At 35.3% G+C, this 12,694-nt stretch overlaps 1 protein-coding gene across 1 annotated transcript; it reads left to right on the forward strand.

The window, feature by feature from the left end:
• Positions 1-11,177: 11,177 nt before the first annotated feature.
• Positions 11,178-12,140, forward strand: Or52z14 (olfactory receptor family 52 subfamily Z member 14). The gene has a single exon (NM_001000150.1). It carries the CDS (start codon positions 11,178-11,180, stop codon positions 12,138-12,140), a length of 963 nt encoding a protein of 320 aa, NP_001000150.1.
• Positions 12,141-12,694: the final 554 nt, after the last annotated feature.

Below are 12,694 nucleotides of genomic sequence, written 5' to 3' on the forward strand. Positions count from 1 at the left end.
GACATATTTTTGGTGTAATCATGTAAGGTTGATCTTAATGTTATTTATAGAAACTATATAACTAAGAGCATCTGAAGTTACTCCTAAAATTTCATGTCATGGCAGCATTAAGAATGAGAATGACAGTCATTTTGGAGTAAAAGTATAATGGTAAGTTCTTAGTAGTCCAAGGATAGCTTAATTCCTGTTCCATATTCAGGTCACTTTTAACATCCTCCAAAGAACTAAGAATAGGGCCCACACTCTTAGACCAAGCAATTGAAAGCAAAAATCCCATATCAACCTGTAAGATATTTTTGTGTGAAATGGGGAAAGATAATACTACAGAGAAAGTGTAATTCCATATCAGCAGTATGGTTTAGTCTCTGATCATTTATGCTCTGAGTTCAAGATCAGAATTTTAGGTCTTGTTCAATTATGGTCCTGTAACTCTTCCTAAGCTCTTGAATATTCAGCTGTAACCTATCTACATGAAAAAATATGTATGTGTATACACATTCTATGATTTGAAAGCTTAAATACAATGAGCTGCATAGTAATACCAAAAGTGCCATGCATAGCGTGAAAATAATCTGTGCATTATTTTATTATGAATTGAAAACTAATCTGTATTTCATTAAGACTGATTTTTTCCAGAAAGAAGCAAATCTTTGTTTCTCTTCCTTTCTTAGGCAATCCTCGAACATGCAATGGTGAAATATTCAGAGTAAGAATGGGAGCATAAAACCCAGAGGATTCAACCTCATTACCACATGTGTTAAACTATTGAAGTGAATCAAATGTATTTCTCCCTAAATAAATGAGAAAAGAGCAATTCCCTCTCTTGGTCATTAGAGAGGGTAGTGTGGATTGCAGGATTCCAGCCATTTTCATATTTAGAGTTAATAACAGTGGTAACAAAAATTCATTAGGAAGCAAAGGTCATGATAAGGATGTCAGGGCATAAAACAAATAAAGTAAATAAATACGGAGTGATCCCGAATAGTCACTTAAACAAGAACCCATGTAACTCTCTAATTTTTATACATGCTCACAGCACAGAAGGTAAAGGGGGACTAAAAAATAATGTCATGAATGCCCTAGGTATATTTGTTAAAAATGCATCTTAAAACTATGCTGTGGTAGAATTGTCACAGGAGAAGTTACAATTAAGCACTTGTTCAGAAATAAAGCTTTTTAAATCTTTTACAGAAAAATAAGTAATGTAAAATGATACATGTTATATCATCTCAAATACATGGAAGCACTAATTCAGCCAGACATATAAAGTCATATATGCATTATATTTGCATAAAATTAAAGAACAATTAAAATATCATTTATATTGTAGAAATGTTTAAGGAAAGACTTTAACAAAAGTAAATTTAAAACTAAATGCTCTATCAATATCTCTTTTACAAGAAAGGTATATACTGCACTAACGTATTATTTTGTGATTATATAGGGAGCTATTCCTGTTTTCTACATATGGTATGGTCTTAAATACAGTTATTATCATGTTGTATAGTCTGTCAAATATCCAATTTACCCAATAAAATATGTGGGACATAGATTTGTTTTTATCATTGTATTGTAAAAGTGTGTTCAGCTTTCTGGTTGTTGTGTTTCATCACTAAGAGGAGTAGTTTAAGATTTTCCTTTTGCAGAAGCATTGACAGAGTGTTAGGATGGCTGTTTGACATAATCTAACACAAAGTAGCTATTATCAATGGGCAAAGAAAATGTTTACATAAACGTATTAGTCCACAATGTATATTTTTCAAAATTCATGATATACACATTCAAAACTCACTACAACTCTACAGATGAAATGTTCCATACCTATTAATGCCTATCAATAATGTTCACATCTAAATAGAAATTTCTTGGTACTGGAAAAGTTTGTTAAAAACAAAACTTCTCTGGTCATCACCATCATTACTGTGAATTTAAAAAGACTTAAGCACTGTGTGTGTAAAAGTGGAGAAAACAGGCACACCAAAAATGATGTATACAACATTGTCTCCATTCTGGGGATGCTAATTCTTTGTATTTGTATGAGCAAATAACTAAGGAGCCAAGACACCAAACTTGCTATGAGAGGTTGAGGGGAAAAGGCCCATAGTTCAACATAAGCTGAATGCGTAAAGTAACTAAATTAATTGTTCTCTGGTTGTACATGATATACATTAAAAGTAATATCTTAAGAAACAATGTATTCCTAATTGTTTCAATCCTATTGTCAGAAATAAAGATAAATTTAAAGCATATGGTACAAGTTGACAACATTTCAGCATTTAAGGCTAAAAATCAAAATTCTGAAATCACAGGAGAGCAGAATCCACAGGCTTCCCTGTATCTGTCATTATAGCTGCAGCAAAGCTACAGCTGTGTACATTCTGTACTAAGTGATGATGCCTGGAGTATCACTGGAGGGCAGTATCAGGTACCTCTGATTAGCGCTGTCCCCAAACACTTACCAGAACCAAAGTAGGATTAACTTTGCACTTCTAATCAGCCAATTAAAATTTTTAGAGGACAATGGAAAAAAGAAAACATCTTCAATAAATAGTGCTGGTCTAACTGACTGTTTGTATGTAGAAAAATGAAAATAGAGCCATATTTGGCACTATACACAAAGCTTAAGTCCAAGTGGATCATGGACCTCAACATAGAACCAGATACACTCAATCTAATAGAAGAGAGAGTGGGAAAGAGCCTTGAACTCATTGGCACAGGGGGAAATTTCCTAAAGAGAACTCCAATGGCCCACGCTCTAAGATCAAGAATTGATAAATGGAACCTCATAAAAATGGAAAGTTTTTGTAAGGCAAAGGACATAGTCAGTAAGAAAAATCAGTAACCGACAGATTGGGAAAAAATTCACTAATCCCACATCCAATAGAGGGCTAATATCCAAAATAAATAAAGAACTCAAGAAACTAACCACCAAAAAAAAAACCAAGCAACCCAATCAAATATGGGGTATAGAACTAAACCAAGAATTCACAACAGAAGAATCTCGATTGGTTGAGAAGCACCTAAGGAAATGTTCAAAGTCCTTAGTGATCAGAGAAATGCAAATCAAAATGGCCATGATATTTTACCTTACACCAGTCAGAATAGCTAAGATCAGAAACTCAGGTGATAACACATGTTGACAGGGATGTGGAGAAAAAGGAATACTCCTCCAATGCTGGTGGGATGACACCTGGTACAACCATTGGAAATCAATTTGGAGTTTCCTCAGAAAATTGGAAATAGACCTACCTAAAGACCCAGAAATAACACTCTTGGTAATATACCCAAAAGATGCTCCACCATGCCATAGGGGCACATGTTTCACTATGTTCATTGCCGCCTTATCTGTGATAGCCAGAAGCTGGAAACAGCCCAGATGTCCCACGACAGAAGAATAGATACAGAAAATACGGTTCATTTACAGAATGGAATACTACTCAGCTATTAAGAATGGGGACATTCTGGGTTTTGGAGGCAAATGGATGGGACTAGAAAATATCATCCTGAGTGAGGTAACTCAGACCCAAAAAGACATTAATGGTATGTTCTCACTAATAAGTAGATATTAGCTGAAAAAAGTACAGATTATTCAAGACACAATCCACAGAACTCAAAAAGATCAACAAGCTGAAGGGACCAAGTGAAGCCGCCTCAGTCCCCCTTCGGGGGGGGGGGGGAAACCACAAGTGGGGAAGGAGGGAGAAACAGGGGAGGGAAAGGGGATTGGGGTGGTAGGGGAGAGGGGAACATGATCTGGTATTAAGTGGGGGAACAGGACTGAAGCCCTGAGGACCAACAGAAAAAATGGAAACAGGTGAGCTTGGGGAAAAGGAGGTTGGGATGTCCCTCTAGAAAGTACCAGAGACCTGGGGAGTGAGAGACTCTCAGGACTCAAAGGAGGGCACCCTGGATGAAATGCTCTCCAGTGGAGAGGGAACTTGTTGTGCCCACCTCCAGCAGAAAGACAGGGCATCAAGTGAGGATTGGGTTTGTATCCCACAGTCAAAACTCTGACCCATAATTCTTTCTGTCTAAAAGAAAAGCAGAGATGGAAATGGAGAATAGCCTGAGGAAAAGAAGGTCCAGGCACAGGCCCAAAATAGGATCTAGCCCAAGGAGAAGCCTCAAGACTTGACACCATTACTGAGGCTATGGGCCACTCACAAAAAGGGACATATCATGATGGCCCTCCAAAAGACCCCACAAGTAGCTGAAAGAATCAGATGCAGATTATGTGCACAAACCAATGAACAAAAGCTGCTGACCCCTCTGTTGAATCAGGGAAAAGCTGGAGGAAGCTGAGTAAGAGGGCAACCCTGTATGAGGGCCAGCAGTGTCAATTAACTTGGACCCCCCGAGATCTCTCAGACACTGGACCACCAACCAGGCAGCATGCACCAGCTGAGATGAGGTCTCCAACACATATACAGCAGAGAACCCCAGGGTCTGGGTTCAGTCAGAGAAGATGCACCTAACCCTCAAGAGACTGGAGGCCCGGGGAAGTTTAGAGGTCTGGTAGGGTGGGTGAGGTGGGTGGAGTGGGTGGGTTGAGGACATTCTAATGAAGACAGGGGTGGGGTATGGGGAGAGTAACAGTCAGAGGGTGGACTTGGAGGGGAATAAAGTCTGGAGTATAAAATTAAATAAAAAAGTTAATATAAAAAAAGAAACGACTTTGAAATTATGATTTGATTCTCACCAGAAAAACATATGTGACTTAATGAATGGAATTTTTTAAAATACAAAGACATTCAGCTTCATTTCCACAGGGCATACATTTTCATTATGACTTGGGACAGTGATGAGACTGAGGTTCAGATTTAAAGGTAAGGCACAAAACAATGACTGTGGCACATGGTGTACTCACCATAGTTTGTACAGTGCTCTGTGCAAGTGTTCCTGGCTATAGCACAGCTTACACTTGCATGGTCTGTGCAGTCCTCTCAGCATTTCTGGCTACACTGAGCACCTTAGAAGATTAAAGCAAAGGATTAATGTCTATAGGAGGGGAGATGCCTAGCTTTTCTGGAAGTTGATATGTCATGTCTGTTTGATATCCATTGGAGATATTTCCTTTTCTAAAAGAAACAAATGATGAGCAGATTGGAGGGTAGAAGGGAGTTTAGGGCAGGAGGGACTAAGACTACAGGAGGGAAGGGAAACTGAGGTTGTGATATAAAAAATATAATAAATAAATAAAAACAAACAGAAAAAATTATAGTATTTGGTTTTTCTCTAGGCCTCTGATTTATCCAGTATCAGGTTCTTGGCTATGCTAAAAATATAAAAAGCAACATCCATAAGGCCCACACAAAGTCAAGCCAGACAAAATCAGTTTTCTTTAATGCAGTGATACCAGGTGTATTGATCAATGCTAGGGCAGGTGTCCCTGAGCTCAGGAGTAGTTGGTCAATACCAAATAGACTCTATGGTTATCTATTTTATGAGATAGGCAGAGAGAGAGGGAGACACGCAGAGAGACAAAATGAGAGAGAAAGAGAGAGAGAGAGAGCAGAGAGAGACTGAGAGAAAGGAGAGAGAGAGAGACTGAGAGAGAGAGACTGAGAGAAAGGAGAGAGAGAGAATGTAGGAATGATCTTAGAAAAGTTGAGTTAGAGGAATGAATGATCAGAATGTGTGAAATTGTGAAAGAATTTTAAAATTCATTATTTTAAAATTTTAGCAGAAAACCTATGGAGTCTACATATACATAGATTCATTATAGAGAACATGTATAAAGATTAACAGAGCAAAAGTATTTATATATTATCTGTGGTTTGAAACATTATCCATGATTTTTTTTTCATAATGTTTCAGCTGTTTCTCGTTCTGTTGTTAGAACTCCTTTTATAATTTATCATTACATGTACCTTATTTTACTTTAAGGAAAGGAAAAATGAAATAAGATAGAGCTGCTTTGGATTTTAGTCGTAAATGAGGCACTATTACCCTTGCCCTGACACCATCAGCTGATGGGGTTCTTCATCATCCATGGCCTTGGTAGAATAGTTTAAATTTCGGAAGGCAAATCCCATGCAGGTATCACAAAGAACTAGGGGAAGAATTAGTAGCAACAGGAAGAGATAGCTGCATAAGGACCCTGTGTGATACTAAAGAAAGACGTAGCTGAATTGTCATAACTGTAACTGAAGGGATGTGTGGAGCAGTGCCATACAAAAGCCACCAAACAATGAGGAACTGATCTCAGCATTGTTCTTTCTATGGTTAAAATTTCTCAAACAAATATTCCTATTTATGTGTCTATTCCCTTTACAAATTAACAAAAATCAAAATATATTTCTCAGATTTCTAAGAACAGTAAATTGTTTATCTGGGTACACAGAACACAACTGTTTCTGGGCACTTGCTATAATTAGTACAGAAGTTATGGGTCATGAATCTGAACACCTAGAGATTTGTTAATTTGCAAGGTGCCTTTAGTTAGTGCATTCTTCTACAATTTAGAAACCAAAATGAATTTTTAAAAAATCATCCTTATGAGAAGGTTTCTAATTGAATACTTGTTGAATTACAGAAGTTAATTTCAACTAATTTTAACATTTCATTTGCATTAGTCAGTGGTGGTCATGTTAGGCACCAAAATTTCTTTGGATTTTGGATTTAAAAAATTACAATCAAGAGGCTTTGGTATTCTCTCTTTTTCATTGTGTTTGGAATATGTAAATTGAAGATATACTTTTTTTTCTAAAGTGTAATTGTTTGCCATTTTCTTTTATTGTTGACATTAATTAGAAAAGCTAATAATTTAAAATAGGAAGCATCCAAGCATTTCTACACATCAAACCTAGTGGCAAGTTGTTAATCCTTACAATCTTGCTTATGCATTCCCACAGATCCCTGTAAAAACCAAGCCCTTTTCATAAACCCATAGCTCTGGAGCACTGATGATGCACCTTTGTCTCTTTATTATCTAGCATAGGTAAAATTCATCAAAGGTAAGCCATATTATAATATTGAATAGGTTTCACATGTAGGAAATAATATACTGAACACTTTCAAGTTTCTAATGAGTGGCTTTTACTATACTAAAGAACTAGTTTCTATATTATTGATCACCCTAAATTTTAAGATACCAGTTTTTTCTTGCACAAATAATATTCAGTGGTCTGCATAGTTTTAAATTTGTTTACATGGTATTTGTGCAATTACCTAATCTAGGGGTAGATAATGACACTCGATATTTGTATGGACTTAAATAACTGATACATGGAAATAGGTTTTAAACTGAGACATGCTAAGACCATTCATATTGTAGAGGAGATTGTTTTCCCTACATATTGCTGTTCTTATACTAATCTATGGACAGGCTAATGGATAAAATATGCTTATATATAAATACATTTCACTCAATTTTATACAGAAAGAATCTTTAAAATTCTTAGATGATGACTATGTATGGTCTTGGTAGCACAGCACTTGCCTGGTCTGCACTAAGCTCTTAGATTGATCCTAGCACCACAAAGGAAACAGATGATGATTAAACAGATGATGATTACACATTATTTTTCACCTCAATGAGTTATGAATTGTTTTCGGAACCTTGCAAATTATTAAGTTGTAGATTTCTAATACTACAAAACAGTCACATTCTTACAAAAGTCATGCATTTTATAAATGGCAGCACATTATCTGGCTGCTTCCTATTCTGTCAGAGAATTTTTGCCTTTGATAGAGTTTTTATGAGTTTGTCCAACGTGTTGCCTCAGAACAAGGTCATTCTCACACTACACACTCAATCTGCGTTTGGTTTTCAGTTAGTTTGTTTAATTGCTTGATTGTTTTGCTTTAATTAACGTATCATTTGGACAATAAACACTTTCTTGTTTTTCCTCAACTCCACTGAGTCTTGAATCCCTTGGCAGTGTAAAAACTATATGGCCAGTCCCAGGGTGAGTTCTGGGTACCTAGATTAAGGAGATATAACTTATCCCACAGAATCCAGCCTTGCAGCATAGGGGAGGTAGCAGCTTACAGTATTCCATATTGGAGAGTTGAAGGTTGCTGCCTTCATAGGATATATTCTGAGTGGTACTCTCAGATTAAGAACATCCTAGTTCATATTAGAGATACCATGGGTCTGTCACCTCATACCTTTTCATAATATTACACTTGACCATGAGAGCTGTTCTAATGATCCAAGGTGGGGAGAGAAGTCTATCTTTGACTGTTGAAGTTATATATAATATCAATGGGTATAATTTAACAGAGATAAGATAATATGCTTTGATTCTATCAAAGCATCATTGAAAATGTTTAATACCATTTCAAACTGATGGTTTTGATTAGGGATAATTATCTAAGAATGTGAATGGTGTACAATCTCCATCACTACTCAATTGCTGGATAAGTTATTCATGTCAGGAAGAGTACGGTTTTAGATTCCAATTCTTCTACCCCATTTTTATGAAAGCTTTTCTTTATTACTTTCAGTTGTCTCATTTAAAAACCCTTAAAATTAAGACCAATTAGAGCTTGCCTTGCTAGTTTAAGACCGAAATAAAAGAAAAACACCTAAGGGACCTTGGTGTGGTCGGTGAGGAAACTCGAGTTTCAGCAAAGGAAGGGCTGGCATTGCAAGAATTTCTCATAGTACATTTTAATTATTTAGCTCTCCACTTTACATTTTTTGTGCTTGTATTATAAGTTTTTGGAGATAGCATAGTTTTGATGTGAGTTGCAAGGTAGAATGAGATATAAAACAGAGACAAGTGCTTTGAAGTGACATAATTAGGAAGAGGATGAAAAAGTTAAATTTATCCATATTTAAGTAAGAAATCCACACACAAGAGGATTTACAGCATAATACAGATTTGTTAATGATGCTTTATGGCTTCTCCTGATTAGTTGCAGAATAAGTAGAACCCAAAGCCTTTTGTGGACTATTTTCTTGATTAAGGTAAGCATTGATTCTTAGGGAGAAATGAGAAATGATGTGCATTGCAGTGTATTGGTGACTGCCAGGTCAGGGTTTAATGAATGGGATGGAAAACAGAGTCCAAATAAATAGTGTGAGTACCATGCTACTTCTACTTCATAACCACTGGATATCCAAGCCATTCTCTATGATAACTGCTGTTTATGTCCCCTGGAAATATATTCTAATATGAATATACATTTAGAAATGCAATACTTTGAGTATAAATGTTAAAGTTAGGCACAAGCCATGAAGGTATGATTGCAGAAGCTTGGCTGTCGATCAAAAATAAAATAAATAAATAAAAATTTAAAAAAGGAGCAGATTGGAAAGATCAAGACCTGGAATTATATACAGTTAATACTATCAAACAGTAAGGCAAGAGTGTCTTCTAACCCAACGTGCTTTTTCATGTGTGTTGCTCCCATCTTGCAGAACCATTTGTCACCCAGTATAGCCTCTAACTGCAAAATAGCTGTGCTTCTCCTGTGATGAGACCCATTGTCTTTATCCTGAACAGTTCCTGGATCCTAAAGGGAACAACTATACACATGAGAAATCTGCTGGCTCGTAGATGAACTTGTATAATCTCTCTTTTTGATGAAATGTTCTTAGTTTTACTAAAATAAAAGAGCATTTATGTACTTATGAATGCATGCAAACTCCTGTAATATTAGTATTTGGAAAGCTAAGAAAAGGTTGATTCAAGGCAGTTTGGGCTTAAAACAAGAAATAGCCTCAGAAAAGACATCCTTCTTATCATGTCTTCTAGATTTTTTACAACTAATAGATAGTTATTAACATGCATTTGTGCTGCACAACACTTTTTTAAGTCAGTTTTATCATTTTTGAAACTCTATTTTTAAAAACATTTTGAATTTAGTAAGTATTTTTTTCTGTTTTATTAATAGATCTGGATCAAATATAAAATTTTTGAAAATATTCCATATGATCCTTTGTAATTTTCTAAATTTATTTCTCTCAATAGAATTACAAAAACCACTTCCATTGAATTTCTTTTATCATGATAGAATTTTAATTCTATAGCTGTCTAATTGTATTGTTCCTTCAATTCATGAATATCTCATTCCTCGGGCCTTAACTAAGAAAACTGATTTCCTAATATTCATTTATTACCTCAGTTATATACTTGAGTGATGATCCTTTTTACAGGTATCTGTCTGGTAACTTTCTGCTGTTTTCAGTCTTATGTTGCCAACACTTGTTAACACAAAATGACTTGTCTTTCATTAATTCCTTTGAATTTTTCTCATGGTGACTTAATATAATTTTTATTTCAACTGTTATGTAATACAACAATAATGATGACATTGTCTAATGATAGTGATAATAATATTATTATCAAGGAAATATTGTGTCATCAAGTAAAATTATTATATCAACAATAAAATAAGAACCCATAATATAATGTACATAAAAGGTTTGAAAAACAGGGAATGTGGAATATATGATACAAGTATGAAATTAGAAAGGAAGAAAGCTAATGTATGCTGAGGTAGAATATGGTAAATGGCTGTTTAGCAGAAACAAATACAGATTGCAATCATGAAATACAAAAGCATAGTTGTGAAATTAAAGTGCTAAGCTAATGTGGCATTTTACCCAGTAAAGACTACCTAAAGTCTTGGATACAAGTTGATAAAAGAATAAAAGTATCAAACTCTTCGATGACAAGTTACACATTAAAGTATGGGAGGTTGGTAGGATTGACTCAATAATATTCCCACCCTAAAGATTATAATTTAGCCTGTCAGGATGGCCACATGGTCTCAAGTTCATCTTCAAAAAGACCACAATGCTATCCTGACTACATCTTAAAAATTCCAGAAAAGAGAAATGTGATAAACATTAGAAAATATCAGTCAGGCAAAAGCGCTTCACAGACTTGCATTTTGATGCTAACATAGTAGTTTGAGAACAGTTTCTAGAATCCATATCAAACAAATTTATGTTTTGTGCAATTTTTACACTTTTCTCCATTGCCATTAGTACAAATGTTATAAAATTTGGGTTTATTTTCCTGTTCATAAAATATTCCTGCTTTATTATCTATATATTATGATTGATTGAAACATCATTGCCTATTTTATTATTTTACTCTTTGCATAATTCTTTCTCTAGTCATTTCTAAATTAATTTCTCAAGAAATTAAGTCAAAGATAACCATGATTCATGATTTTTTTCCCATCACCATTCCCAGTGTCAGAAAAGAGAGTAAAAGATGACATCTTCAACATCTTTAAATCACACCAATCTCAGAGACATCTGGTATACCATGACTGGCATCCCAGGACTAGAAGATGTACACATTTGGCTCTCCATCCCTATCTTTTGTATGTACATTGTAGCTGTTGTAGGCAATACATTCCTAATATTGCTGATCTCCACTGAGCGTAGTCTTCATGAACCCATGTACTTTTTCCTATCTATGTTGGCTCTAGCCGATATCTTCTTATCCACAGTGACTATTCCAAAAGTATTAGCAATCTTCTGGTTCCAAGCTGGAGGCATTTCTTTCGCTAGCTGTGTGTCTCAGATGTTTTTTCTCCACTTCATCTTTGTGACAGAGTCTGGTATTCTGCTCTCCATGGCATTTGACCGTTATGTGGCCATCTGCTATCCACTAAGATACACCACCATTCTAACCCCATCTGTCATCATCAAAATGGGCATTGCATCAGTAACTAGAAGTTTCTTCATCTGCTTCCCCCTGATCTTTCTTGTTTATAGGCTCACCTATTGTGGGAGGAACATCATTCATCACTCATACTGTGAACACATGGGCATTGCCAGGTTGGCCTGTGACAGCATCAAAGTCAATATTTACTATGGTTTGGTTGTAGCTCTATTTTCTATATGTCTAGATGTAGTACTTATTATTGTTTCATATGCTCTCATACTTTGTTCTGTGTATAAAATACCTTCCCAAGATGCCAGACTGAAGGCTCTGAGTACATGTGGCTCTCATGTCTGTGTCATCCTATTGTTTTATACCCCAGTTTTCTTTTCTTCTCTCGCTCACCGGTTTGGAGGTGACAGCATACCATTGCATGTTCACATCCTCCTTGCTAACCTCTATGTGGTTCTACCACCCTCCCTCAACCCCATCATTTATGGAGTAAAGACCAAGCAAATTCAGGAGAAAGTTGTTCAGTTTTTTTCTATGAACAAGGTAATTTGTTGACAGAATTCAAACCATGTTGACATCAAACAGCTTAGGTTTCTAGTTTTTCCATAAAAACTATAAAAAATTAAAAGCACTTGAAGATATTTTGGAAATATTTTGGTATCTTAATAAAAATTACAATTTCTAGCAAAATAGACAGTGTTAAATTCTTATAGATTACGTGTCTTTGGTTCAAGTCAGTATTATTGTTTTTATTATATAATTATAATCAAGTAATGAATAACAATAAACAGTTCTTTATACAGAACTCATGAAGTCAAAATATTTTACCATATCTATTTACTTTTCCATTTAATATATTTTCCTTTATACAACTGCGCAAAATATATAATTGCTATATGTGTTTTAGTTACCTTCTCCTAGTTTCTCTATTGTACAAAAATGCAAAGCACATGAATAGAAAATTGTTGAATTAGTTCATCCCAGCCAACTGTGATATGCATTTCCTTTCAGAGCCATGAACTCTGATCAACAAATTAATTTGTATGGCTTTATATTTGGCTTCAGTAAAAACAATTTTTAAGGCAAATTATTTTAATGTCATAAATTTA

The sequence above is a fragment of the Rattus norvegicus genome, chromosome 1 (genome assembly GCF_021556685.1).
Source record: "Rattus norvegicus strain SHRSP/BbbUtx chromosome 1, alternate assembly SHRSP_T2T, whole genome shotgun sequence".
NCBI lineage: Eukaryota > Metazoa > Chordata > Mammalia > Rodentia > Muridae > Rattus > Rattus norvegicus.

Coding starts and splice junctions, on each gene's coding strand:
- Or52z14 (NM_001000150.1), top strand. CDS start 11,178: ATGACATCTTCAACATCTTTAAATCACACCAATCTCAGAGACATCTGG.